Here is a 27169-nt window from a genome sequence, read left to right on the forward strand (position 1 = left end):
GGTGAGGGGAATGGTGTCACAGGGGGGAATGGCATCACATAGGGTAACATCGTCACACAGGATGAATTATGTCATACAGGGCAATGATGGTGCCTCATGGGATGGATGACGTCACACAGAGCCTTTGTATCCGAGATAGTGGGACATCATACCGAAGTGGGGGCAAGGTGATGAGAAGGCCCACAGGAGGGACCTGAGCAGTGGGCTCTCCAGAGTCCCCTTCCCCCATCCTCCCCCCAGAGGTGAGCTTCCTCAAGGCAGCTGGAATGTCACTGCCCCTCTGGGCGCCTGCAGCCCAGCACACTCACCCTCCGCCCTGTTGTCCGCATGCCAAGAGCCCCAGGCGCTCCACTCCAGCAGGAGCCTGCTGGACAGAACCCATCTCAGGCCTGCCCCTCACCATGGACACGGCTGGCCACGCTCGTTCTTGCTGGGCAGCGTTGTGCAGGGAAGGGGCAGGAGGGTGCAAAGAGGGGGGTGAAGGCAGGGGTAGGCAGGGTGCAGGGAGAGGGAGGGGGGTGCATGAGGGGGTACAGAGAAAGGGGGTGGGGGTAGGGAGGAGGATGGGGGGCAGTGGGTTGTGGGGAGGAGGCCCGAGGGGAGGGCAGGGCAGGGCAGGGCGGAGAGGGGAGGGCAGGGCAGGGCGGAGAGGGGAGGGCAGGGCAGGGCGGAGAGGGGAGGGCGGGGCGGGGAGGGCGGGGCGGGCAGGGCAGAGAGGGCAGGGCAGGGCAGGGCAGAGAGGGCAGGGCAGGGCAGGGCAGAGAGGGCAGGGCAGAGAGGGGAGGGCAGGGCAGGGCAGAGAGGGGAGGGGAGGGCAGGGCAGGGCAGAGAGGGGAGGGGAGGGCAGGGCAGGGCAGAGAGGGGAGGGAGGGCAGGGCAGAGGGGAGGGGAGATCGGGGAGGGGAGATCGGGGAGGGGAGGTTTGCAGAGGAGCAGGAGAGGCTCCCAGAGGGGTTTGCACAGGGACAGAGGGGCGGGGGGTGCTCCCACGGGGGATTGGTGGAGGGGCAGGGGGTGCTCCGGGGGGGTTGGCAAAGGGGCAGAGGGTCTGGGGGGGCAGAGGTTTCCATGGGGGGAGTAGGGGGACTGGGGGGGCAAGAGCGGGGGGGGGGCTTCTGGGGGGCAGTACAGGGTGTGTGCACAGGGAAGGGCATCTTATCCCAGGGCCCTTGCCACCCCCCCCGGGTTGCTAGCTCTAAGGGCTCCCTCAGAAACCGCCCCACATGAAGCCCCAGGCCCCTCACTCACAGCATGAGCTCGTTCACCAGCCACCTGGCAGCCGTCAGGAGGGCAGAGATGGGCTGGGAGGAGGGGACACAGTGTTGACCCCAGGTCCCGGGCTCCCAACCCCAGCAGGGAAGCACCGCAAGCTGCACTACTGGGAAATCCCTTCTGTCATCACACTGGGTGACATCTCTGGGGTCTCTGATGGTTTGTGAGATTGGGAGCCTACTTCTTCTGCCAGAGCAATTGCCCTGAAGCCCCAGGTAGGACCTGGGGTGGGAGCCGGCTGTGTGCAGGGGGCAGTGGGAGGGGACTGAGAGTGGCCCTGGAGCTCTAATGAGAAAGGGACAGGCTTGAGACAGAGGGGACATCTGGGGTGACACTCACACTGGCCAGGGGCCGGGAGGCGCTGGGGTGGTGAGTGGGGGGCTTGCACATGGCCTGGTAGTCGTACATGGTCACTCTGAAATCAGAGGCAGGGCAGGGCAAGTCTAGGACCCACCCTCCCTAAACCTCCCCCCCCACCCGCCATCGTCCCTGGGCGGGGGGGGGGGGGGGGTTGCAGTTTTCCCTCCCCCAGATCCGCGAGGGGCATGATCAGGCAGATCAGAAAGTGACATTTCTGTGCTTAGACTTCCATGATGAAGAGCAAAATGTGCTTTTCCCTCTAAGGATCACAAAATGGACCCCCCCACCCTGGCCTTCCCCAGCTTCAGCAAGGCTGCTTTTGGAGTTCTTGGGAGCTGGCTCCCTCTGGGCTTTTGAGGTCAAGATCTGAGGTCCGCCTGGGCCTTTTAGCCTCCCATTACCCCCGCCCCCAGGTGTATTGAGGTTTGCGGGGGTGGGGGGCGCCCCACTTACTGGCTGAACACTCCCATGCCGAGCAGCTGGGTCACGAGGGCACCGTCCACCTCCCCTAGGAATCTTCCCATCTGTGAGGGGGGCGGTGCAGCGGGATGAGCTCCGGACCTCGCCTTGCCTCTTAGGTTCCCCTCCAGATGCCCTTCAGCACAGTCCACCTGACTGGCTGGTCCCAGGGGCGGCCCCGGTGCCTTTGAACTCTGAGTTGGTGTGACATCAGTCTAGGGGTTGCACCCAGATGGGTTTTCAAAAAGGTACAGAGTTCTGTGTGACTCCCTTGCTGGGAGGCGAAACTTGATTTGTGGTGTGTTGTGTGCACGTGTGAGTGTCTGCATTACCAGACAGTGAGGTCCTGGGGGACAGGCGTCTGCCTCTCTGCTCCTCACGGCTGGGGTGTCTGGCTCCCGGTAGCAGTGTGCGTGTTTGCGGAAGGGCCGTGGGAATGAGCAGACCCAGCAGGGTGGGGGAGCTGAGGCTCCCGCCGAGGCTCGTACTCCCCCAGCCTGTCCCCCACTCTGTCCTGAATCTAGGCTTCTTCACCAAGGGACCCCCTGTCCAGACACCAGATTCCGAGATGGGAGCAGCTCCCAGACACTGGTCAAGTTACCACGTAGCCTCCAGCCAGGCTGCCCACCCTTCTTTGGGAGAGCGGCCCCGCTTTAACTATGAAAGCATCAGGCCTCTCTCCCAGGCCCCTGGGAAAGGGCATGAGACAGACAGCAGCGCCCTGAAGCCTGGGCAGCGGTCCCCGACCTCATCACAGTCAGGGGCATGGGGGAGGGAGGGTTGGCCACCCCGGTTTCTGATCCCCTCAGTTTGGGGTGAGGCCTGAAAATTGGCATTTCTATCAAGCCTCCAGCTGCTGCTGCCGGTCCCCTTGCTGCACTTTGAGGCCCAGGGATGAAAGGGGGAGGGGAGGGAAAGGAGGAGGGAAGGGCCAGGCCTCTCTGGGCACCTGGATTCTGGGGGCTTGGGGTGCTGGCTTTGGTTTTCATCAGACCTCTTCCTCTAGTTGGGCCTGGGCTGGGATGGCTTCCCGCCTTTCTCTGGGCAGCGTGACCCCTCAGTTCCGCCTCCCAAGTACCTTACCTCCTGGGCCCTCTCCGAGATCAGGATAAACCCATTGCCGTCAATGACGAAGCAGTCCAGGTCCTGGAAGACCCCCAGGAGGAGGTCAAGGCCAAACCCTGCCACTGACCCCCGTCCCTGCCCGCCCACCGCAGGGGGGGCTCCCTGTGTGGAGCCCAGGCTGCAGGGAGGGAGGGGCTGGCCCACCCTCTTCCCACTGGGGAGGCGCTTACGCTGTCCTGGCAGCTCTCCAAGCACGGCCCCTCGGCAGCACCGCACTGCAGGGGAAAGAGGGGAATAAGTTGTGTATTCGTGTGGCGTGCACATGGGTGTGATGGGAATAAGTTGTGTATTCGTGTGGCGTGCACATGGGTGTGATGTGTGTACATGTGTGATGCACCCGTGTGGGGGACGGTGTCCACTGCACGCCTATGGTCTGTGCAGGTGTGTCATATACACGTTTAGTTTATGTGGTATGTATACGGGGGGTGTGTGTTGTGGGTGCGCTTGTCTGTTGTACACATGGCTTGTGCATGGTGTGTAAGCACTGGGTGTGTGCATTTGGGGAGAGGGGTCACGGGTCAGCGTCCTCTGAGGGAGCCAGGCCTGCGGCCTTGGCAGTAAGTAAGATCGGCTGTGTGGTGGGGGCTGGGCTGTTACCCCTCTCCCCTCCCCTCTGGTGGGTGGCTCCTGGTGAGGACCTGGCAGTGCTTGGGGAGCCCTGGTGTTGGGGTGGCTGGTTCAGGGTGGTGGAGCTGCTAGAGGACAGTGAGGTGCAGTCCTTGGACTGTGGGGCCGCAGGGGTGGGAAGGGAGGCCTGGAGGGCAGGGCTCTCAGTGTAGACATGGCCAAGGCTTGGGCCTTGGTAGGGGGACCACGGGGCTCACATTCCTCTACCTGGTGTGGCTGCAGAGAGAAAGAGAGATGCAGGCCGGTGGAGGGCTGGGTCTGGGCAGAGGGGGACCTGGGGCAAGAGCGCTAGGGACATGGGGAGGGCGGAGGCAGAGAAGAAAAGGGTGTGGGAGCCCACCCACCCATCATGGTGGCGACGCTGGCGAGTCCTCACCCCGACCCGGCCCTCGTACCCACCTGCCGTGTGGCCGACCAGAATGTGCGCTGCAGGAACTCCACCCTCATCTGGACGCCCACCGCTGCCAGGAAGCGGGAGGACGGCCAGGCCGCGTGCGAGTTTTGGGGAGGGGGTGGTGGGCGGGGAGAGACAGCCAGAGAAGATGTTAGATTCGAGCCAAAGGGAGGAGGCGCACCCACGGGAAGCGGGGGGAGGTGAGAGGAACTGGGGGATGGTGGCTCCTTCTCTCCACAGCCACAAACCAGAAGCTGCCCCCAGATGAGGCGAGGTCGGCGAGCCCAGTGGCACAGGGGTCTCAGGGAGCTGGAGGCGAGGCCTCTGGGAAGGCCATGCTCCCCTTTCTGGCCCAGAGTGGGCACCCGCCTACTCTCCACCCAACACACCCCTTCCTGTGCACGTTCCGGGACCAGGTTACCAGGCGTGCGGGAGGCTCCGGGAAACCCAGCTGCTCTGCCCCGCCTGGAAAACCTTGCTCGGATGCCGCCACGCCTTGCTGGTCCCCAGCAGGCTTGGAGAAGGCCAGCCAGAGCTCAGATGCAAAGAGAAAGGGGGCCACAGAACCGAGAGAAAGGCAGGTTAAAGTGAGAGAAAAAGAGTAAAGAAACGAGGCCAGCTTCCCACTGTCTGGGACAATAATATCGAAAATGTGCTGGTACCAGGCACCCCGCGTCCGTGAGTATGCGTCCTCCCCGCGGCAAACCTGCTCTGGTGCTGCTGGAACCTCCCAGCTGAGGCTGCGTCATCTAAATATAGAAGCCAGACCCACCCACCCACCTCGTGTCTCTAAGACACCTGACCTCTATCCTTGGAGCCTGATTTGAGCCCAGAGCGGGGGAGATGGGGGAGGGGCCGACCGGCCTGGTCAAGCTCCCCACCCGGGTTCTGGTTCCCTCATCTGCGAGGTGGGACTGGGTTGGGGTTCCCAGCCGTTATGCATGTTCGCCAGACATTCTACAGTCACCCAATGGCCGTCATTGGAGAGGTTTTCCATCCCAATTTTCTGACTTCCTGAGACTCAGCTGGCTCTTCTTAGAGACTGGCGTCTTGGTCCAGCACAGATTTACTGCATGCTTCTGCCTTTTCATTATGGAATGATTCTAAAGACACGTGATGAAGAGAAAGAGGGACTGACCAGAGAAGGGTCAAGGGGCCAGAGTTCTAGCCCTGGGTTAACCAGGCAGCGCGTGTCAAATGCTCAGCTGTAGAATGGGTCGTGATTACATTTAGCCTAGAAAGGCAGATGGAACCTAAGATTGTTGAGGCAAAGATGAGCTCAAGTGGGAGATTTTTCTAAACCAGAGCTGTGGTTCTCAAACTTCAGCCTGCACCAGAATCATCTGGAAGTTTGTTGAAACCCCATCCCCAGAGTTTCTCACTCCATAGGCCTGGGGTGGGGCCTGAAGATTTGATTTCTAAAGTGCTCCCAGGGGGTGCTGATGTATTGGGAAGCACTGCTGTCAGGTATTAGTGCCTGATGGAACTCCTGAGATGCGGCTGTTCTAGATCTGCTCTCTCCCACACAAGAGTCACTAGTTATACGCGGCTATTGAGCCCTTGAAATGTGGCGTGACCGAGGACCTGAGCCTAAAATTCAAAACATATATATATATATTTTTTTTTGTCTTTTTAGGGCTGCACCTGTGGCAAATGGAGGTTCCCAGGCTAGGGGTCTAATCGGAGCTCCAGCTGCAGGCCTACGCCAGAGCCACAGCAATGCCAGATCTGAGCTGTGTCTGCAACCTACACCAAAGCTCATGGCAACGCCAGATCCCCAACCCACTGGGCGAGGCCAGGGATCAAACCCGAAACCGCATGGTTCCTAGTTGGATTCGTTTCCGCTGTGCCACGACAGTAACTCCTCAAATGGTAATTTTAGGAGTTCCCGCTGTGGTGCAGTGGGTTAAAGGATCCGACATTGCTGCAGCTGCAGGGTAGTTTGAAGGTGTGGCTAGGATTTAATCCCTGGTCTGAGAACATCCATACGCTGCAGGTGTGGCCACTAAAAAAAAAAAAAAAAAAGTGATTTTAATTAAATGTGAAGAACTACACATTGGACAGTGCAATTCGGAAGCATCACCTGAGGCCCCGGGTGAGTGGACTTGGAGCCCTACTGCAGCTCTGCGGCTGCTACTGGGGCTGGCCTTCGTGAACAGGTCCCGAGATATGGAAACATCTGAGCTCCTGGGGGCTTCTTTGTTTCTTCAAGGTCCAGGGGGCGGGGGGTGAAGGGAGTGGGCAGGAAGGGGACAGGTAGGCCCTTTTCTGGGTTCATGACAAAAATGACAGACCCAGATGCATCCAACTGCCTGCTGACATACTGCTTGGGTCACCAATAAGCATTTCAGAGTTCACATGTTCAAAACCTAATCTGGGGAGTTCCCGTTGTGGCGCAGCGGAAATGAATCTGACGAGGAACCATGAGGTTGCGGGTGTGATCCCTGGCCTTGCTCACTGGGTTAAGGATCCGGCGTTGCCATGAGCTATGGTGTAGGTTGCAGATGCGGTTCGGATCTGACCTTGCTGTGGCTGTGGTGTAGGCCGGCATCTGTAGCTCTGATTAGACTCCTAGCCTGGGAACATCCATGTGCCACAGGTGCTGCCCTAAAAAAAAAAAAAGACCAAAAAAAAAAAAACCAAACCTAACCCAAACAAAACCTAAAACCTAATCTGGGCTTTTCTTCCCCAAACCCGACCCTCCTTGAAACTTCCCCCCAGGGAACACATCTACCTGGTTGTTGTCATCCCCCGCTTCCCACCCAAGTTCTTCTTCCAAAACCTCATAAATCTTTCATTCTCTCCACCCTCCACTGTGACCCCTGAGACCCCTCGGATTAATGCTGCAGACCCGCAAGCAGACAGGGCTTCACGGAGCCCCAAGAGTGAGCTCACTGTGCTCCCTGGCTCAAAACTGCCCAAGGCCTGCCCGTGGCCCTTTGTAATTGGGCCCCACAGGAGCGGGCCCCGCCCCCTCCCAGATTTCAGCCTGAGTCCCTTTCTCCCTCACACAGCCCAGGCTATCCCCACCCCAGGGCATCTGCCCAGCTGCCCTCTCACCTTCTGATCTCAGCTCAAACACCATCAGGACCAGTGTCCTGACCTCCCCAGATACACAGTCCTCCCCTTGGCCTCATCGTCTGTCTTGTCACTGGTTTTAACTTCTAAGCATGACTGATGTACTGGGTCCTCATTCATAGTCCGCTTTGCCCCATTAGACTGGGGGCTCACGGCAGGTGGGGGTGGGGTTGAGTTCTGATCCTTAGCACCTAGACGAGCACCTAGGATGCAGCAGGACTCCTTGAATATTTTTTGAGCTAAATGAATAAATACATGCGAATTCTGTCGAGTTAGCTACTTGGCTGGAAAGCCAATTCTACAAGCCTCCTCTCACCTCCCGGGGGCGGGGGGGGCACCCTCCGCAGATGCTGTGGACTAGATCCTGGAGATCTAGCTGGGCTCTGGCACCCCTGAGGACCCAGGAAGGAACCTGCTAAGAGGCAGGAATTCAGGTGAGCACTGAATTCAGGTGAGCACTAAAAGCAGCAGTTGGTGCGGAATGGGGATGGCAGGGAGCACGGGAACTCATCCACCACAGAGGAGTACAGGCCTGCTGGCTTGTACAATGTCCAATCATTTTATTTTTTGTCTTTTTAGGGCCGTACCCGCAGCATATGGAGGTTTCCAGGCTAGGGGTCTAATCGGAGCTACATCTGCTGGCCTACACCACAGCCACATCAGATCTGAGCCGTGTCTGTGACCTATACCACAGCTCACGGCAACGCTGGATCCTTAACCCACTGAGTGAGGCCAGAGATCGAACCTGCAACCCCATGGTTCCCACTCAGATTCATTTCTGCTGCACCACGACGGGAACTCCTATGTCCAATCATTTTAAATTCTTTTGATTCACATCTGCCTCGCAAATCAAATCATGCTTTTCCACCCCAGACACTGTGAGGGCCCCGCCTTCTCCTGAGAGACCTGCCGGGATGACCTTCAGTCCCCTCTTCCTTCGCTCAAGTGGGCCCCAGGCTGCCGCCCTGGCCTCTGGCACCTCCTAGAAGCCTGTCACGTGCAGAATCGGGTACCCCTTGGTGGGCTTGCAGAGGGCAGAAGGCAGCGCATGATGAAGGGCAGCTGAGGCACCAGTCCTTCCAGGCTGACACTCCCCACCCTGCTCCCCTGCCTGTGCTTGGCGGGTCCTTGTGTCAGAGCCCAACCTTGGTTCCCAGGAGCACCTGCAACAGCCTGATGGATGAGGAGCCTCGGCCCCTTCCTCCTCCCCAGCCTGGCCTGTCCCCATCTCTGGGCCACCTCCCGCCTTCCCTCTGGCCTTCTTCCTGCAAAGCAGCTTTTCTTGAAGATCTGTTGGGCTGGCAGACAAAGAGCCTCGATAAGGCCACAGGCGGCAGACAGCTTATCAAGATGCACCTCTTTGCTCTGCACCCCGGCTGTCACCTCCGTGTGGCTTTGTCATCACAGACGGCAAAACAAAACAGCTATGCACACAGAGAAACCCTCCCTGTCAGGGCTGGGACTGGGGGTCAGAAATGCTGTCTTGCCCCTTGCTCTCCTATGGACCTGGTCCTTGGAACCCAGCTTCAGCCTGTGCTGACCTGGGTGGAGGGCTTCTAGGTCAGCTCAGGCCCATTCTTTAAGGACAAGCTGGGCAGCCGGTGCTCAGGGACCCCGGAGACGTTTAAGATCCCTCCTCCAGATTACAGGGCGGTGGGGCTGGGGCGTTAACCGCTAATGGCAGCTCAGCAAGCAGCCTCCGAGACTAGCCTCTGGGCCTTGACATCCGGGCTAGGCTTTCTTCCTGCCCATTCCTTACCCAGCGAGGTGAGGCAGACCCTTTCCCAGAAGACCCCCCACTGTAGGAAAGAGGGTGACCCACTCACAGATAGCTGCCATGCGTCCTGTGATTGGGGTCACAGAAAGTCCAGCCAGGGACTAGCCAGGGAAAGCACACCCGGGAGGTGCATCCTGGTCAAGTGTTTAAGGCGAAGGTCCAGACGCAGGGCAGGACACGGCTCTCCTGCATGGGGGGTGGAGGTGGGGAGTGTGCATAGGGCTGGTGGGTGCCCATGACGGGGGTGGGGTGGGAGGCAGGGAACCCCGCCAGAGGTAAAGCTGCTCTTCTTCCTGGGCCCTTAGCTGCTGTGTCCCCTGGCAGAGCCAGAGCAGACAGAAAGGTGGGTGTGGGAGCTTCCTGGGTCAAGGGTATTTCTCAGTCTGCCCCCAGGGCTGACCATGGACCCCGGGAAAGCATGTAAAAGGGAAGAGAGGGATGCTGGGCTATTGAGTCTGGCTGTCAGGCAGGTTTTTTTTTTTTTTTTTTTTTTTTTTTTTTTTTTTTTTATCTTTTTGCCATTTCTTGGGCTGCTCCTGCAGCATATGGAGGTTCCCAGGCTAGGAGTTGAATCGGACCTGTAGCCACCAGCCTATGCCAGAACCATAGCAATTCGGGATCTGAGCCGCATCTGCAAGCTACACCACAGCTCACGGCAACGCCAGATCCTTAATCCACTGAGCAAGGCCAGGGATTGAACCCGCAACCTCATGGTTCCTAGTCGGATTCGTTGACCACTGAGCCACGACAGGATCTCCAGGCAGGTTTTAAGAGATGCCAGGAAGGGGAGTTCCTGCTGTGGCATAGCAAAAATGAATCTGACTAGTATCCATGAAGATGCAGGTTCAATACCTGGCCTCTTTCAGTCGGGGATCTGGCATTGCCATGAGCTGTGGTGCAGGTTGCCAGTGTGGCTCAGATCCTGCATTGCTATGGCTGTGGCATATGCAGCTGCTATAGCTGCAATTTGAACCCTAGCCTGGGGAAAAAAAAAAAAAAAAAAAAAGATGCCAGGAAGGCCACCTGGGTCCAGCCCCGACAGGCTCATCCCCTGACTTGGTCACTGGCTTCCTTTCCTTCGGATTACACTTGCCTCCCCCTTGGAATACGGACTTCTCCAACTCCTTTGTCCTGATTGGCTGGTAAAGAAAGAGGCCTCTGAGTTCTTGATACCAGTCTCTCCCCTTCCCTGGCCCCATCTAGCCAGGAGCCTGTGGAAGCCTAGCCTGGGGAGGTGGGGCTGGGATTGCCCCCCAGACCTCTGGTTCACCCCTGCATCAGTAGACAACCTGCCCCACAGGCCCTGGCTAGCCTTTTGCATTTCCCTCCCCCAGCAGCCCTGGTCTGGGGTCACTGAGGCTCAGTAACCTCTGTATGACAGGGTGACACTGGCTTTAAGTGTCCTGGGGCCCGTTCCAGGAGGCCCACTAAGCAGATGAGCCCCCATGTGTCCCTCCAGGCACCCCCTTCCGGAATAAGCCGCCTTCTGACCAAGAGCAGGGTCCAGCTTTCCTTTCCTGCCGGCAGGGAGGGAGCTACTGCCCTACCTCTGAGCAGGATGCAGACTCAGCTTCCAGGGCCTCTGGGCCCTGGGGAAGGGGAGAGGGGAGAGCCAGAGGAGGTGCCAAGCAGCGGGGCAGGGAGAACCTGCGGAGGCGGGGAGGGAAGATGGGGGCCCGGGAACAGCCCTCCCCCTCGGAGTTTCGCCCTTGAAATGGTAGCGTTTCGAGGGTGAGCGCCTCCGGTATGTATGCGCCCGCCTTCCCGTGTGCGCGCCTGTCGCTGTCATCACGGATGTTCCCCCTGCTGTCACTCCGCTGCTCTCTGCTCCGCACACGCGCTCCCCCGCCCCGCCTGCCCCTTTCGACTCCCTCGTCCCTCCCTCTCCTCCTCCGTGTGTTATTGACCCGGCAGCCCCATCCCCTCTGCGGAGGTGGCCGCGGGCATTCCTCCCGCCGGTGCTTTGCTTGCCGGTCCTGCGGGGGTATCCGGGACTCGGCCGCTGCGTTCTGCTCGGCAGGGCTGTCTGATTTCTCTAGGAATCCTAGGAGGGGCTCGCTGGACGGCTCAGAGTGACTTGATTCAAGGAGCTTGTGGGGGTGAAGAAGGTGAGTGTGTGTGCTTGGTGGGGGCCCGGGGACCGGGTTCGGGGACTGGGCCATATTCCCTGGGCTCCCTGCCTACAAAGACAGCTGCTGTGGCCTCCTGCCCCCTGGGGAAGGGGCGATTGCTGGGGCTGGGGCAAAGCTCAGTACCGGACCTCTGGGGTGCAGAAGGGCACAGGCCACTCTGACCTCCTGGTGCTGGGGACAGGAGCTGGGGTTCTGCTGGGGAAGGAGAGGGGGGATGAGGCAGTGCCAGTGCCAGATGACAGGCCCGGTGGCATAGAAACCAGTCCCTGCAGCATGGGGAGCGCCAGCCAACAGCCCTGTGCCTCCTGCATGCCCAGCTCCGCACAGATAGCCCCAGAAACTTGGGTGCCATGGGAAAGGGGGTGCTGGTGACAGGGCTGGCACAGAGGATGCCTGTGGGTCTGGGTGGCTGGGAGACTGATGTCAGAGGACCTTGGGGTGCCAACGGTTCTCTTTACAGGATGCCCTCAGCATGGAGTGCTGGCCTCTAGAAGGCTGTCCTTGGGCTGGGGCACAGAGAAGCCTCCCCAGCTGGACCCAAGTGCCTGCGGCTCTGGTGGAGCCTCCCTGGGGGGGCGTGGCTGGCAGTGGACCTGGGACAACAGCTTCACAGCCCTTCCTCTCATATTTCACTGAGGCTCCCAGCTCTGCTCCCAGCCAGCCCAGGCCCACTGGGGGTAAGGGAACCAGGCTGGGGCTGAGGCACCCGGGCTGCACACCCCCTCTACCTATAGAGGGGTCAGGAAGCCTTGCGGGTGGTGGACTCAGCTTAGGAGCATGTGGGATGCAGCCGGGCACACTGGCTTGGTTGTGCAGGCTGGAGCAGGACAATGCAGGACATAGGAGGTCTGACCAGAAGTCCCGACCCCCTTGCTCACTCCCAGGGGGCTCTCTGTCCTCTCTTTGACCAGCTCGGTCCACTGGTCGGGAGTGGGTGGTGGGGAGGCTGGCACCTGGCTGTCAGGGCGCATTGGGCATCTCCTGGTCTGATTCAGATTGACACGGGGCAGCTTAGATAACTGCATGGGCTGGGGGAGGGGGCAGGCTGAGCACGTGGAGATGGGCGGGGGAGTCCAGCCGGAGGGAAACCCGCAGCGGCGTCCCCCCTCCCCATGGGCACAGGCTGCCAAGAGAGGGAGACCAGGGAAGCCAGCCGGAGGCAGAAGGAGGGGGGTAGGCTTCTTAAGCAACTGATCTGGTTCCTCTGGGGGCTGCCTGAAAGCTGCAACTGGGGCCAGGATGAGCAAACCCTGCCCCCCGTTTGTTTCCAGGCTCCAAAGCTGAGGGGTGCACGGAGGGGGTTGGTGAGGGTTGGGTGCACGGGGAGCAGAGGGGAGGTGGGGGGAAGGAGGCCTTTCCCTCCTTCTCCACAGATCAGGCTCCTCTGCCCACCTGTGGGGGGCTGCCCCCCCGCCCCCCGCAGGCCAGGCACCTGAGGAGTGACTCCAGGGCTCTGCTGTTCCCCTCCCAGAAGGTCTGATTGGGATGCGGAATATCGACAAGGAAACAGGCTGCAGGAAGCGGGGCTGAGAATGGGGCACACGTTTAAAAATGAACCAGGAGGTTTGTCTGTTCCAAGTACAAATATAGAGATTTAAAAAAACCTGTTTCCGTGCTGCCTGGGCAGTGTGTGTTAGGGGGTGACAGGCAGGGAGGAAACGGGAAAGGGCCTAGATGGCCAGGCTGGTGGCAGGTGGAACTCAGCCCCGCCCCGCTGCCCAGGTGCCTCTCAAGACCCTGCCCTTGAAGCCCCAAGCACTGGCCCCGTCTTGGCCCTGCCTGTCACTAGCCTGTGACTTTCACCCCTCTGCAGAATGATGGGTTCGGAGGCCTTGTCCTGAGGAGGGACCCCTGACCAGAGGGAGGTTCCAGGGGAGCCTGGCATGCTATCCCAGGAGGTGGGAGTCCCAGGTCCAGGCACAGTGGGCACTAATGGCCATGGGCTTGGACACTGACTTGGGAGCATAGATATGTTTGAGCAGCATCAGAGGAGCTTGGACACCAGGCCATGTAGGTTTCCTGGAAGTTTCTGGCTGGAGACTGAGCCAAACTTGCCTGGAGGAGGAGTGGGGGGAAACCCAGAGAGGTCAGGGCACCCCCTAACCCGGGCATCTGCTGGGGCCAGAGCATGGCAGGTTGCTCCTCCCAGGGCCAGGCGAGAGCTTGGTGGGGAAGTGGCTCCTGCCCCTGCCCCCACCCTCTAGTCTGCATGGGAGGCTGCACCCCCCCACCCAGCTTGGCAGGGACACGTGGGCCCTCCTGCTCCCGCCGCTGCCTGCTGCTCCCTCACCGCCACCCCAGCCCCAGCTTCCCTGGAGCTCACAGCCCACCTCCTCACCTCTGCACACAACCCCAACCAGAGGGCTTTTAGAAGGCACCCGCTGCTCCCCAGGAAGACTTCTGCCTCCCAGGACCCTGCCCACTACATCTGTGGCATCACCGGGTTTGATAAGAACACCTGTCTCTGGGGGGCTGCAGTGAGACAGGACCAGGAAATGCTGAGTGAATGAATGAAGCTGCATCCCTTTCCCTGCCCCTTCCTTCCTGTACCAGGAAGCCTCTATGTGCAAGCAGATCAGGGCAGAAGAGGCCTGGAGGCCTGAAAGGGCAGCTGAGTTAGTAGCTTTGTCCCCAGGCCATCCAGGCCCGAGGCTGTGTTTTTCCATGGCATGAATCTCCTGGGCCTCAGTTTCCCTATCTGCAAAATGGTGTTAGTACTTCCAACCCCAGAGAGTTGTTAGGGGACGGAGAATCACATGCAGGTGCTTGTGGCCATGGCAATGGCTCCTTGCCAGACAGAACCTTCCTGCAGAAGGTGATGCTGTCAGTGCTGCCTCCCATCCCCTTTGCCCAGGCCCCTGCCATCCCCCGCTGCCTCCCCAGAGGTGCCAGGGTCCGCAAGGAGAGAGGGGACCCAGCCCAGAGCTGCTTACACTTGACCACGTGCATGAATTGCCTGGCGTCTTGTTAAGAGGCAGAGTCCAACCCAGTCGGCCAGGGGTGGGTCTAGGAAGTTCTCTGGTAAGGCTGGTGCTGCAGGTCCATGGACCAGGCTTGAGTAGCAGAGGACTGGAGCACAGAGCCCGTGTTTCTTTCTGGCAGCAGGGTGGCGGGTGGGGGGGTACTTGGCCGCCTTTAGCTCCTAAGCCCCACCCTCCCTCCACCCTGATTCTCTGAGCAGAGCCAAGTGAAGGAGGCTGGGGGCCCTGTGGGATCTGTTCTTCCTGGGGCTGGGACAGAAGTGCCCATGAAGCTGTGGGTCTTGGAGCCCAGAGATCCCACCTACCCCAACTCACTCTGTTGCTGATTCTCTACCCTGGGTGGGGACTTCCCTCCTAGACGTGGTAATTTATTCTAGCAGCGGCCAGCGCCTGCCATAGCAGCCACACTCCCAGCTTTCTATGTAGGTCACCCCTTTCCTCAAGAGGCTGGTGCTTCTGGGGGTGGAAGGGGGTCCCTTGGTTAGAGGTGGGCTGAAGGGCAGAGGCCTGGGAGCTTGGATGTGCTGGTTCCATATCCCCTCAGGGGCTCTTCCCAGGAGCACAGGTTATGTCTCCCTGGACTGGGGGGCCTTGTTTTTGTCATGTTTCTCCAGAGACCCCTGGGTTGTCAGTGTTCCATCCCCTGCAAATGATGGCTCTGGCATCATTTGAGGCTGGGAGTGGGGTGTCAGGACCTGCATTCCAGGGCACCATCTCCACGGACTGGTGCTCACTCTAGCGGTGACACAAAGGCTAGGGATGGGTAGTGGGGTGGGAAAGCGGGGTGGGGGGAGCTCAGGTGGAAACAGGACTCAGGCTCGGAGGAGAGGTTCTCTGCCACCTATCTCCCCAGAGGCAGCTGGAAAGAGCAGGAGGGATGCTGTGTTGCAAGTCCAGCCCCATATGGGTCTGAGTCTGGAAAGGGTCCTGGGTCAGGGGTGGTCTGCTAGGGGCTTCTCTGGACCCTGGTCCTAGGCTGGAGGTCCCCCTGGGCATCTGTCTAATGGGGGCATTTGGGAACTGCCTGAGTGATGGCATCTGAGAAGTGCTGGAGGACTGCCAGCCTGCTGCATGTGCGCATGTGTGTGAGTGTGCCCGCATGGGCCTGGCTGCACGGCTCCCTGGGGGGGGGGTGTCTGCACCACGTGTTGTGTTGGGAGCCTGTGTGTGCACGCGGCTTAGTCCCACATACGTGCCTCCCCCCAGGGGCCATTGCTGGGGGACAGTCACCAGGGAGCGGGCCTGACATGCTGGTTTTCTCTGAGACTGGGCTGCCCGATAGCGTGTGGGTGCTGCAAGCTGCTGACCTGGGGTCCTCGCCGGCAGGAGGAACAAGGGAGTGTGGCGAGGGTCGGGGCCCAGGGGCACGGAGAGGGTACATCCTGTCCTCTGTGATGGAGGTCCGGGAGGCCGTGTGAGCGCTTCCCACGGTGACCTCCGTGTGATGGCTGCTGGCCCAGGGCAAGCTCAGGAACAGAGAAACCAACCCAGGTGTGAGGTTTGGGGGCCAGGAAAGAGGCCACTCAGATGTGCTGTAAGCTGCTGACCCTTCCCTGTGGAGGACACTTCCCCACGCCTCTCTGCGGCTCAAGCCCTAGCTCAGAGCATCACTTAGGCTGTCTTTCAAGGTGATGTGTCCCAATTCAGCAAGTGTTAGCCGTCCTCCCTTGATTAGACTGAGCTTCAGGGAGGACAATGTGTTGTGGTCTCACCTTCAGAGATAAGGAAACTGAGGCCCAGAGAGTGTGCATGCTTTGTTTAAGTTGCACAGTGTGGGAGTGGCCAGACAGGGATTGGGTGGCTAAGACAAGGAGGCGTGGTGGGCCTGGCCCTGGAAAGGTGGCTGAAGAAGACCCCCTGGGTTCCTCTGCCCCTCAGCCCAGGGCCCCTGATCCATCCCAAAGGCGCATGGGACCATGCAGCTCCCCTTACCCCATGTCTGAGCCCAGTGCTACGGCTCTGCAGCCCCTGCAAGGCTGTGAGTGCTCCAGAAGGGGAGGCAAAGCCCATAGCAACAGACAGTCCCCCCCTTCCTGAGCAGGCGCCCTTGCTGGGCACAGCTGAGGCCCGGGGCTGCTGTGCTCTGACCGGCCTGGCAGTGGCAGTGCCCGCCCAGAGGCAGCTCAGCAGCTGTGGGGGAGGAGGCGGGAGAGGCCCCTTCTGCCAGAGGGAAACCCTGCTGGATGCTGAGATTCCAGGGCGAGTGGAGCCCCCAGCAGCTCCTCCCACCTCCTCAGCGTCTGCTCCGCTCTGCCATTGGCTCCTGGGCTCCCAGAATTAAACCGGCTGTGGGAGGGGGAGCGGGAGGCCGCAGCCAGGAGTCACCGGGACCAATGTGGCAACAGGAAAGGGCTGCTGCACCCTTGGGAGCAGGGGGCAGGCCAGCGCTGTCCTCCCTGCCGGGCCTGCAGGTCAGCCCACAGATCTCTTTCCCATCCCTGTGCTGAGCCCTTGGCCCCTCTGCAAGGAAGAGGGACCAGGGGTCAGCCGGTGCTATTGGGCTGGGGTTGGGCAGGACACCTGGGGAGGGGAGTGCCCCTGTGTGACCCTGGACCTGCTCAGCCCTGTTCTGCAACCTCATGCTGCCCTGTCTTGTCTCTGATGAGCAGCCCAAGCCTCCAAGCCGACCTGCCACGGAAGACGGAACCGGGAGGGGTCGCCGGGGGCTTCCCTGCAGCAAGAGTGGGGCCTGGGCCTCCCTGTACCCGACAGCTGCCCCGTGTGGGACCTGGACCCCTCCTCCTACTGGGGCCATGGTAAGAGGGCAGTGGGGTGGGGGGGTCTCGCTCTTGGTTCAGCACCTGGGGGCACCTGGCATGTGGGGACAGCTCAGCCATGGAAGCGGCTGCATGCTTCAAAAACAGTTGAGAGAGACAAGAAGAAGCAGACACAAGCTGGGGTGGGGTGGGGACAGGGGACAAGGCTCCTGCATCCCTCAGCCCAGAGCTCAGTGCTGTACCGCCCTTGGGCTCCGGCAGTACCCCTGTCCCTCCATGAATCCTCGCTTATGGAGGGAGGCTGAGTTCCTGGCCTCTCCACCCCCTCGCCCCCCTCCTTCCCCTACCAGGAAATCATAGCCCAGAGGAAAGCAGAGCAGTGTAAAGAGACACCGGCCCCTCCCTGACCCCCAGGGCTGGACAGGCCTGGATGCCTGCTTCTGCTCAGCACTCTCCTTCTCTCTCAGGACTGACCAGGGGACGAGGGGCTCCTCTCTCCCCACAGGTGCAGGGCCTGAGACCCGTGCAGCAATCATGCTGGCCCCAGGCAGCAGCCCTAAGCCGAGGACCAGGCTTGTCCTGCAGTGGAAGCCAATCTCCTGTGAGTGGACTCGGGGGCTGGGCAGGGAGGCAGGGATGATCTGGGACCGGCCCCACCCCACCCCCCACGGTCCTGCCCGTGGTACCAGGGAAGAGAGCTGAGGTGGGCGGGTCAGGAGCTGGAGGTCTGTCTGTCCCCAGCAGCCCCACCCCGAGCACTGTCTCTCTAGCCCTGCCTTGGCTGTCAGCTGGATGTGCCCGGAGACCCCTCTTATGGCTCAGCTCCCCAACTCTGAGGCAGAGGGAACGAGTGGGCTGTGGGGGCGCCCTGCTGGAAGGGAGCTTAGGGATGGGGTCCAGCCTTCCTGCACATGGGGAAACTGAGGCCGCCTACTTCCCGCAAGGAAACCCTGAGTTGTCTGGGTGAAGGAAGCCCTGAGAATTCTCTGCGTGTGGGGAAAGGACAGGGCTGGCCCAGCGACAGGGCAAGAGGGAAGATGGTCCTGGGATGTCCCCGCTCCCCACTTCTGCCCTGTGATGCCTCCGCCCCACAACACAAGCGGCCTGAATTATTCACTGTCAGTGCGGCTGGTCCCCGAGGAACACAGCTCCCCTTTCAACCTCCTTCTAGAATCATTCAACACCTCGAAGTACAGGGTTATGTTTTCTTGTCACTAGAGCTTGAACACCAGCCTGAATTTCTCAGGGAGCGGGGGGAGGGGAGTGGCCTCGGGTTAGATTGCTCTTTTTGAGAGGGAGGCTGTGGATGGGTTGAATTTTTTTCTGGGAAAAGTGACGTCTGAGGAATGTTGACCTTCAAATGGCACTGTGTGGCAGGGAATCATATGGGCAGGCAGACAGCTCAGAGGGTAAGAGGTCCAGCAGGTGGCCCCAGGTGGCCATGACTGTGCTCGTTTCCCTCGAGAACAAAGAGGCTCCAGTGTCAGCCTGGCCGGGTGCCTCTCAGGTGTCACAGATCTTCCGGGGGAGGGGGGAGGATGTGGGGGGGACTGTCCCATCCCGTTCCCTCAGGCTCTGCCTTCTAGGACACCAGATACCAGACCCAAGACCGTCCCCTCTAGGCACCTGGTCAGGCAGCTGCTGCCCCTCTGGGTGGAGCCGGGTGGCCAAAGCTGGACTGAACTTGTCCATCACTCCTCAGCTGGGCCTTTCCTCCCTTCCCCTTCCACGGTGACACCCAGGAGGGCAGTTACGGGGGCTGTGTGGTCACTCTTAGTACGTGGAACACGGAATGAGTTGCCTTGAGGGGACTTACTTTCCTAGCACCCCTCACCCTGCTGCCCTTCCTCCTCAGAGGGCCCTGGGCAAATGTGGCTTGCTGTCAGCAGACCCATCCTGTAGGAACTGGGCCCATGCACCAGTCTAAGGGCAGGATGGCTGTAGAGTGAGGACAGATGTGGGATGTGTCCCTAGCCCATGGTTTGTCTGGAACTGAGCATCTCACTCACATTTCCACGGGGGTCTCTGGGTGGGACCCTGAGTGGGCCAGAGCTCCCATTCTCACACTGAGTCACTGGCCCATCTTGGAGGTGGGATTTGTGCAGACCTGGGGGGTTGTGGGGAGGGTCTGGTACCCCTTTGCACATGCATCCCAGCCCCTCCCATGCATGGCCCTCAGCCCAGTGCAGCTCCAGGTTGGGTGGGGGGGTGGCAAGGAGCAGCCATAATATCTGGAAAGAAAACCCTTCCGGGACAGAAGCCCTGAGAAAGGAAGGTGCAGGGACCCCCTGACATCCTCAGACCCTCTGTTGTGTCCACAGCTGTGGTGTCGGGGGTGCCCAGGCTCCCAGGGAGATGCTCTGGGCTGAATCCCAGCACCCTGCAGTGTCCCTTCACGTGGAAGGGCTGTGGGTCTGTTAGTTCTTTTATGTGGTGAGGAAATGCTTCTGCTTCTGCACCAGCTGTGGTTGGGCCTATGGAGCTGAGCCCAGGGCTGTGCAGTGAGAACCACACAGGAGGGAAAGCAGCGGGGGCACTGACCTGAGTTCCTTCCTCCACCTGCCCCAGGGCTCACCTACTGGATCGCTCTGTGTGCAGCCGAGGCCCTCCCTGCCTGCCCCTTCTCCTGCTCCTGTGATAGCCGCAGCCTGGAGGTGGACTGCAGCGGCTTGGGCCTCACTGTGGTGCCCCCAGACGTGCCGGCCGCCACACGCACCCTCCTGCTCCAGAACAACAGGCTGAGCTCCCTGCCAAGCTGGGCCTTCGCCAACCTATCCAGTCTGCAGCGGCTGGACCTCTCCAACAACTTCCTGGATCGGCTGCCCCGTGCTGCCTTCGGGGACCTGGCCAACCTAACAGAGCTGCAGCTGCGCAACAACAGCCTCCGGGCCCTGGACCCTGAGTTGCTGCGGCACCTGCCGCGGCTGCGCCACCTCGACCTATCCCTCAATGGCCTGGCTCGCCTGCCACCTGGCCTCTTCGACGGGCTCCCGGCCCTGCGCTCCCTGTCGCTGCGCGCCAACCGCCTGCAGAGCCTGGACCGGCTGACCTTTGAGCCCCTGGCCAGCCTGCAGCTGCTGCAGGTCGGGGACAACCCCTGGGAGTGTGACTGCCACCTGCGGGACTTCAAGCACTGGCTGGAGTGGTTCTCCTACCGAGGTGAGCTCTGCCTACGGCTTCCTGGGGCGGGTGGGGGAGGAGGGAGCAGTGGGCGGAGGGGCCGGGCTACCCCCTCTCTTCCCAGCCTCCTTTTCAGACTGACTCACTGCAACTTGCTCACTTTTGTAGGTTTCAGGATGGACCTAAAAACACAGTTTAATTTTCCTCTGCCTCTGGGCTTCCCTTGGCACGGCAGCAGGAGGAAGAATAAAAGCACTCTTGCTCTTCTGACTAATGCAGCCATTTCTTAAATACCCACAGTTGTGGGAGGGTGCAAGAGAATTCAAATCCATAAATGAAACCACATTTCATTTTGATGATGATCACAATTCCTCCCAAGAAGTTTTGTTATCAAAGCTTTTACTAAAGGGAGTTCCCATCATGGCACAGCGGAAACAAATCCAACTGGGAACAATGAGGTTGCGGGTTTGATCCCTGGCCTTGCTTAGTGGGTTAAGGATCTGGCATTGCCATGAGCTGTGGTGTGGGTCACAGTAGCTGCTCAGATCTGGCATTGCTGTGGCTGTGGTGTAGGCCGGCAGCAACAGCTCTGATTAGACCCTGAGCCTGGGAACCTCCGTGTGCTTCGGGTGCAGCCCTAAAAGGACAAAGGACCAAAAAAAGAAAGCTTTTACTAAGAAGCCAAATGCCTTTGGTTTCACATTGTTAACTCCCTGTGTTAACCTGGGAAAGTTCTATAACGATCTTCGAAATGATTAAGTAAAGTGGACAAGGAGGGCAAAGAAGTAAGCCTGCTGGTTAAAAGGGCCAGATCTGGGTTTGCTTTGTGGCTCTGCCACTTACTAGCTGTGTGATCTTGAGAAAGTTGATTAACCTTTCTGTGCTCTGCCCTCATCTGTGAAATGCGGCAAACAGCAATAGCTATCTCAGAGAATCTTTGTGCAGATTAAATAGGTAATGCATGGAAAGTGTCTGGGAGGGCTCAGCATAAAGTGAGTCCTCAATAAAACCTACTCATTTATATGCCCACTTGTGGGCAGTAGTCATGATATTAACCGGACTTAATTAGACACAGCTTAGTGCCCAGCACAAAGCTGGCACTCCATGAATGTTTGCTATACGAATGAAGTGACGTGAGAAGGGTGCTGATGCTGTCATCAGTCTTATGCCTTTGTTTCCACAATCTAATTATTTGCATGATATTCTCTTGTGTTAGTGAAAAACATTTTATAAATGATAAATTGCCTTAAAATGTTAGTTGCTGTGATAATTTCTCCCATTTTTGTGAGTGGGGAAATAATAATGAATACTTGCAGCGTTTCCAGTGTACAGATATCTTTCCATGTGCATTACTATTTGAACACTTAAAACAGCTGAGATGGCCATTCTTATTTACAGCCAAGAATCTCAAGACTCATCAGTGATGAAATAAGTAATTTGCACATGATGACAAAGCCAGGAGGGCGTCAGCCTCAGGGTTTTGGAGTTGGAAGACAGGGTTGCCTCTGTCAACACCGAGCTCCCACAGGTGCAAAGGCCCTGGACACACGTTCCTGGATGTAAGCCTTGTCACAGGCAGTCGGAGGGCCATGTGGATGTGTCCTCTGGGGACGTCCTTGGCCTTCCACACGGTCACCAGTCATCAGGAATTAAGGCCCATGGAAGGAGAATGTATGTTTTTAGGAACTTTTCACTATAGAGTTATTTGCAAACTTGCACTTCTCCAAAAATCCCCAGACCAAACCCAAATCAAAAACCTGGACTGTTTTCCTGAGCACCAGGAAAGATTGTAGTAGCTGGGCTGGGAACTGGTGGGGACCAAGGGGCAGGAGCCCAGGCCCTTTGGCAGGAGTGGGTGCCAGCACCTAGAGGTCAGGAAACTGGGAGAGGCCTGGACTTGACTCTGACCCCAGGGGGTATCTGGCAGCCCATTTCCCCCTTGTCCCACCTGTGTTCTGTATCCACTGCCCCCCAGGGCATGTCTGGCTTGGCTGTTGTGGTGAGCCTGTGCAGCCTTGGCTGCCCACATGCCCTCATTGGCACTAGCCCCTCCTCTGCCCTCAGGGTCCCCTCCCAGGATGCCTCTGCACTTGCAGGTGCTTGGCCGGGGTGCGGATGGGGCCACAGTTGCTTTTAAGGAGGAAAGTGCTCTCACCAGCCTCTTCTCTCCCTCCTCTCTGACTGCTGTCCTTTGTGTGAGGGGGAGGAGCCTGGAGGCATGAGACACTGTGGGAGAAGTGCCAGTGGAGGCTCAGGGCAAGGAGAGGTGGGGACTGCCATCTGGGCCAGGCTCCTGCACCTCCCGCCCTGAGCACCAGGGTGGTTTGACTCTGGGGAGCCTGCGAGGTGGAAATGTTTGTGTGCTTCTCTATGATGGGGATGCAGATGCAGTCCATTTATGAGGCTCCTGCACAGGTGAAGGGGTGTGATGCGTGTCCCTCGCCCCTGTGGCACTGGGCTGCATAAATGCTGGTCTCCCCTCCCCTCCCCTCCTCTTTTCTCTAGACACCATGACAGACGGCATTGCCGACAGAAATTAGACCTTCTGGGCCCTCTTTGCCAGGGTCAGGGGGTAGGGAGTGCTGGTTCTGGATGCCTGGTCAGCCCCGCTTTCTCTCTCCTGGATGCAGGGGGGCGCCTGGACCAGCTGGCCTGCACCCTGCCCAAGGAGCTGAGGGGGAAGGACATGCGTGTGGTCCCCATGGAGATGTTCAACTACTGTTCCCAGCTGGAGGACGAGAACAGCTCAGCCGGGCTGGAGGTCCCCGGGCCGCCCTGCACCAAGGCCAGCCTGGAGCCCGCCAAGCCCAAGCCAGGCCCCGAGCCTGAGCCCGAGCCCAGCACCGCCTGCCCCCAGAAGCAGAGGCCGCGGCCCGTGAGCGTGCGGCGGGCCATCGGCACGGTGATCATTGCGGGGGTGGTTTGTGGCATCGTCTGCATCATGATGGTGGTAGCCGCTGCCTATGGCTGCATCTACGCCTCCCTCATGGCCAAGTACCACAGGGAGCTCAAGAAGCGCCAGCCCCTGATGGGTGACCCTGAGGGTGAGCACGAGGACCAGAAGCAGATCTCCTCTGTGGCCTGAGAGCCCAGCAGGAGGTGGGGGAGAGCCCAGCCCACCTCCGTCTCTGTCCCTTTTCACTCTCTTCCCAGCCTGCCAGCAAATGGGCCAGTGTCTCCGTGAACTCCTAAGTGTCTGGAAGCCACCAGTGTGCTGACACTCCTCTCCAGGCCACCAAACCTCCAGACCTCCGGCAGAAAAGACTGTGTGCAAGCAGAGGCTCCTAGGCCAGACCCCTGTGCCCCTTTACCCAGGGTGTGGTCATAGCCTGGACGCTCCCCCCTCTGGCTTGACCCATCCCGTCTTCATTTGGGGGTGGGGAGGAAGGGGTGTGGGGGCCGGGTAGGTTCTGGGATTCTCTCCTAACTGGGAAGATGTTGGGTCCAGCTTTCAGATGCTGGTACTAATGTGCAGCCAGACTACCCCTGCCGTCTGCACCTGGCACGGTCAGCCCTGCTTTCTCCCTTGCTGACGCCTCAGTCCCTGCATCACTGGCCACACCGCCCTCGGATCACTGACCACTCTCACAAGCTCAGCGTCTTTCACACAGTCACACTGGGACACAGATTGTGGGACCCTGGCGGGGGGTGCAGAGCCATGCGTCCCTGGTCGTCTCCAGCCCTCAGACCACACAACCTGCTGCTTGTTTATGCAATCTTCTCCAGCCGATGGGAGAAACCCATACCCGCAACAAAGGATTCCTTTCAGATCCTCTCCAGAGGCCAAGGTAGTGCTGTGGATGAGACTACCCGTCACCATGGAAACCCGCTCACACCTCTCCTGCGGGGATGTCCAGGGACTCCAGCCCAGAGGCCTTGGCGCTGCAGCGCCCATGGATGGCAGCCTCCTGAGAGCCCACCACAGATCACTGGGCTTGTCCTCAGTGCCACCTAAGCACATCATCACTGCCAGGCCCCGTGGGGACCCCATCACATCCATGCCTGCAGCCTGCAGCCCAAGAGCTGTCGCCCTGTACCTCTCACCCTTCCACATCAGCATCTCCGGGCCCGTGACCTCGGGGGCAAGGACTGAGTCATGATCTGTGATGGACCCACCAACACATCCCACACAGACCACGGGAGCAGGGAAAGGACGCTCACGTTCTGCTCTGAGACATCAGTAATGGGGTCCCTTTTTCCCCCAGCATTTCGTCAGCTCAGTCTGCTTTCCCAGAGCCCTCTGTAGCACCTGGACTTGGGCCTGAACCAGAGCATGGGCCAGGGGTCCACCTGCTCTTTACCTGTGACCCACAGCAAAGGGGCAGAGACGGGGGGCAGGGCTGGGAAGGGGGCAGTGCAGGGTGAGGGTCACTCTCTCCTCTACGAGGGCTGCCCCTCCTGGTGACTGTGACCCTAGGGAGTCTTGGGTCCCTGGTCTCCCTCTGCAGGACACCAGTGTCCTCTTGGCTGCATCAGGCTGGTTTCTGGCTCTGGGACAAGGGTCTTGGGGGTGGCCTGCGGAGGCTGCCAGAACCCAAGTCTGAGGCAGGGCAGGGACAGAAAGACCAGGTACAAGCTGCCCACCAGGCTGGCCCAGTCTTCCTTCTTGCAGGTGCTGGCTGACAGCAGATCTGGGGGTTTTCTAAGGGGAGTGGGGAGAAGGCTGGCGTTGTCAATGGTGGTATCTTCAGCCTGAGATAGAAGATTTTTAAAGGCAAAATTATATTTCTGGTTTGTTGTTTCAGATGACCAATAAAGACTGTATTTTCCTATGTACTTCTTGGTTTCCTTGGGTGGGAGAGGTGTGGGCACCCCTTACACCCAGGCTGGTGCAGAGTCCTCAGCTTCCTAAGGCAGACGGAAACCTTGCCTGGGGCCTGGCCTTGGGGTACCGCTGGGAGGGTGGTGGAAGGTGAGGGCTGGGTTGTGGGGTAGGGGTGGGTGGGGGGTGTCTGGCTGTGTTCAGCCTCGGGCCCAGGTGGTAGCAGAGCACAGACACCAGTGCCTGCTCCCAGCTCTGCCTCTGGCGGGGCCGCTCTGTAATCAGAGCAGATGCAGCTGGGTACAAGGCCTACCTTTGTGCAGGGGACCCCGTGGCATGATGGGAGGCTCCCTGAGAGCCACACAGGGGATGAGGTCTCACCAGCCTCCAGGAGGTTGCTGGGTTTGCTGATGCGTGCAAGGAGCCTGTTTAACACCTCGAACTTTCCAGACTGATCTAGAGACAAGCTGACAACACTCTGGGTTTACAATACAACCCCTCCTAAGGGCTCAGCAGGCACAGAATAGAATTATGAACCAGAGGGCCAGGGCCAGGGCCAGGAGGGGAGTTGAGCCAGAGAGCAAGGCCTCTGGGTTTTCTTACCTGACTGGCCTCTGGCTGAACCGGCCTGGGCTACCTGGGTCACAGTCTTCAGAGACCAAGACAGAATTCCAGCCCACCCAGGAGCCCTGACTTGGGCAATGCCCCAGTGAGCCAGGAGCAGACCCCAGGCAGAAGAGAACATCAGGTCCCTGTTCCAGGGGTTCAGCTGGACCCTGGGCACCTTCCCAGCCTGCCGGGTCTGGATATATTCTGAGCGCACCATGATCTGAGGGCCACATGCATGTGGGCAGAGCTCCAAGGAGGGAGTAGGAGGCTCCAACCAGCAGGGCCTCTGCACATAGGCCTCTGTGCTGGGAAGTACACCTGTGGGTTACAGCCCCACCACCGCGATGCTTGGTGAGGTTCCCCAACCAAGACCCAGAGAGCATGAAGGACTAAAACTGGACCCTGATTAAAATGGTAGATTCCTAGAAGTTTTGCATAAACTGTTGATAAACACTTGCTTAGAGGTTAAACAGTCCTCCTCTCTCATCTGCCAGGCCCTAAGCTGCCCTTCCACCTCCTCGCCGGGCCCAGGCATAAACATGGACCATACAGCCCGCACGTCACATAGCACACTCACATGCATGCAGGAGGGAACTGCCAGGGCAGCACCCAAGATGCCTGTACCTCCCAGCGCTCCAGGCCCAGCTGGCGCAGGGTCGCGGAGGCTGAGCCATAGGCCAGGAAGAGGAAATTACAAAAGGACATCGAATAATTGAAATACCAAGGTCTCCAGTGCCTCATCCTTGTCCTGTCACATCCGAGCCCCCCAGAGCGTCAGAGCGATTGTCTGCAGTGAGTTAAACCAGAGGCACCAGGACACAGTTTCCATGGCAACCCCTCCTGGCTCTAATTCAGCGCGGAGTTAAAAATGATAGCAAATAATTGGAGGGTGCAGGGGAGTGTAGCCAGCAGCCTGACCTTACATGCCTTCTCTTTCGGGGGCTTTCAGGTGTGCGGGAACCGAGAAGGTCACATTGCGGAGGGAGCAGGTCCAGCACAGACTCACCCCAGGGCCGCGGAACCGTCTCTAGTGTCTGGGAATAGCAGGCCAGGCCAAGCACAGAAAGGTGACTGGGACGGCGAGAGGCCCTCCCTAGTGCTCAGGACACCAGTGACACACGTGTTTCCAACAACCAGACCAAGGGGTTTCCCTCCTGCCTTCACCCTGTCACAGACGGTGGCCTCGCCTGGGCAGCCTGCCTACCCAGACCTGCTCCTCGCCCTCACGCAGCCTGGGGAAGAAGGTTCAGAGTCCTGCCCACACCCCCATGGCTGCAGGGTCCCTCCACACACCAGGCACCCAGCCCAGAGCCCCCCATGACCCAGAGCCTGAGGACCACGCAGTTTCTCAGAACACAGCGGGGGCTGAGCTTAGAGGTCCAGGGCAGCACAGGGAGGCTCTACCACATAGCCCTCCAGCTCCGGGACGACTGGGTAGAGATGCCAAGAGGCTTCAAAGTTGGGGCAGCTTGTGGGGTCCACTGGGTGCTCTCATGGCTTTTGTGGCCAGTTGCAAAGCAGGTCATGAACCTGGGCTTTCAGGAGAGGTCATCTGAACTTATATTCCATCCTCATTAACTCTTAGCTGTGGGACTTTGGGCAAATAATGTTTCTGAGTCTCAGTTTCCCCATCTGTAAAATGAATCCAAACTAGATGGGCTTCATTGGGCCCCCTGAGGGCTGGATGGGAACATGTGAGAGAGCAGTAGGCAGGGGCTCAGACTTTAGGGCCTGGGTCAAGAGCCCAGCCCTCCCT

General features: G+C 59.3%; 2 protein-coding genes across 19 annotated transcripts in view; one reads left to right on the plus strand and one right to left on the minus strand.

Moving 5' to 3' along the window:
- The window catches only part of CACNA2D4 (calcium voltage-gated channel auxiliary subunit alpha2delta 4), a 94674-nt gene that overhangs the window by 6941 nt on the left and 60564 nt on the right, over nucleotides 1-27169 (minus strand). For 6 of the 11 annotated variants that reach the window (XM_084957062.1, XM_084957063.1, XM_084957065.1 and 3 more), the window contains 7 exons: nucleotides 4243-4304; nucleotides 3387-3431; nucleotides 3175-3237; nucleotides 2086-2156; nucleotides 1612-1687; nucleotides 1249-1301; nucleotides 309-364 (listed from right to left, as the gene is read on the minus strand). In XM_084957062.1, coding sequence (XP_084813188.1) covers nucleotides 309-364; nucleotides 1249-1301; nucleotides 1612-1687; nucleotides 2086-2156; nucleotides 3175-3237; nucleotides 3387-3431; nucleotides 4243-4304 — 426 coding nt within the window. Of the gene's footprint in view, nucleotides 1-308; nucleotides 365-1248; nucleotides 1302-1611; nucleotides 1688-2085; nucleotides 2157-3174; nucleotides 3238-3386; nucleotides 3432-4242; nucleotides 4305-21428; nucleotides 21664-23134; nucleotides 24735-25117; nucleotides 25272-27169 lie in introns of those variants that run through there. The other 5 variants (XM_084957067.1, XM_084957066.1, XM_084957070.1 and 2 more) reach the window with 5 other exon arrangements.
- Nucleotides 80-24814, plus strand: LRTM2 (leucine rich repeats and transmembrane domains 2). 8 transcript variants are annotated; one of them, XM_084957074.1, is made up of 8 exons: nucleotides 80-242; nucleotides 1357-1487; nucleotides 7663-7749; nucleotides 11132-11200; nucleotides 16815-16961; nucleotides 17390-17523; nucleotides 19491-20081; nucleotides 22673-24814. In XM_084957074.1, the coding sequence occupies exons 6-8, from the start codon at nucleotides 17457-17459 to the stop codon at nucleotides 23125-23127; spliced, it is 1113 nt and encodes a 370-aa protein (XP_084813200.1). In that variant the 5' UTR covers nucleotides 80-242; nucleotides 1357-1487; nucleotides 7663-7749; nucleotides 11132-11200; nucleotides 16815-16961; nucleotides 17390-17456; the 3' UTR covers nucleotides 23128-24814. The 8 variants fall into 8 exon arrangements, with proteins under 8 accessions (XP_084813200.1, XP_084813199.1, XP_013853362.1 ...); XM_084957073.1 differs by having other exon boundaries at nucleotides 149-242; nucleotides 1354-1487; XM_013997908.3 differs by lacking the exons at nucleotides 80-242; nucleotides 1357-1487; nucleotides 7663-7749 and adding an exon at nucleotides 10591-10836.

The sequence above is a fragment of the Sus scrofa genome, chromosome 5 (assembly GCF_054392235.1).
Source record: "Sus scrofa isolate SSC_HxYL_T2T_F1_AM1 chromosome 5, Sscrofa_HxYL_maternal_Yorkshire_Landrace_v2.0, whole genome shotgun sequence".
NCBI lineage: Eukaryota > Metazoa > Chordata > Mammalia > Artiodactyla > Suidae > Sus > Sus scrofa.

Excerpts from the sequence above, each read along its gene's own strand:
- LRTM2 (XM_084957074.1), top strand. The coding sequence starts at position 17,457 with ATGCTGGCCCCAGGCAGCAGCCCTAAGCCGAGGACCAGGCTTGTCCTG. Across the intron at positions 17,524-19,490 it reads GCAGTGGAAGCCAATCTCCT|GGCTCACCTACTGGATCGCT; the intron begins GTGAGTGGACTC and ends CACCTGCCCCAG. Across the intron at positions 20,082-22,672 it reads GGAGTGGTTCTCCTACCGAG|GGGGGCGCCTGGACCAGCTG; the intron begins GTGAGCTCTGCC and ends TCCTGGATGCAG.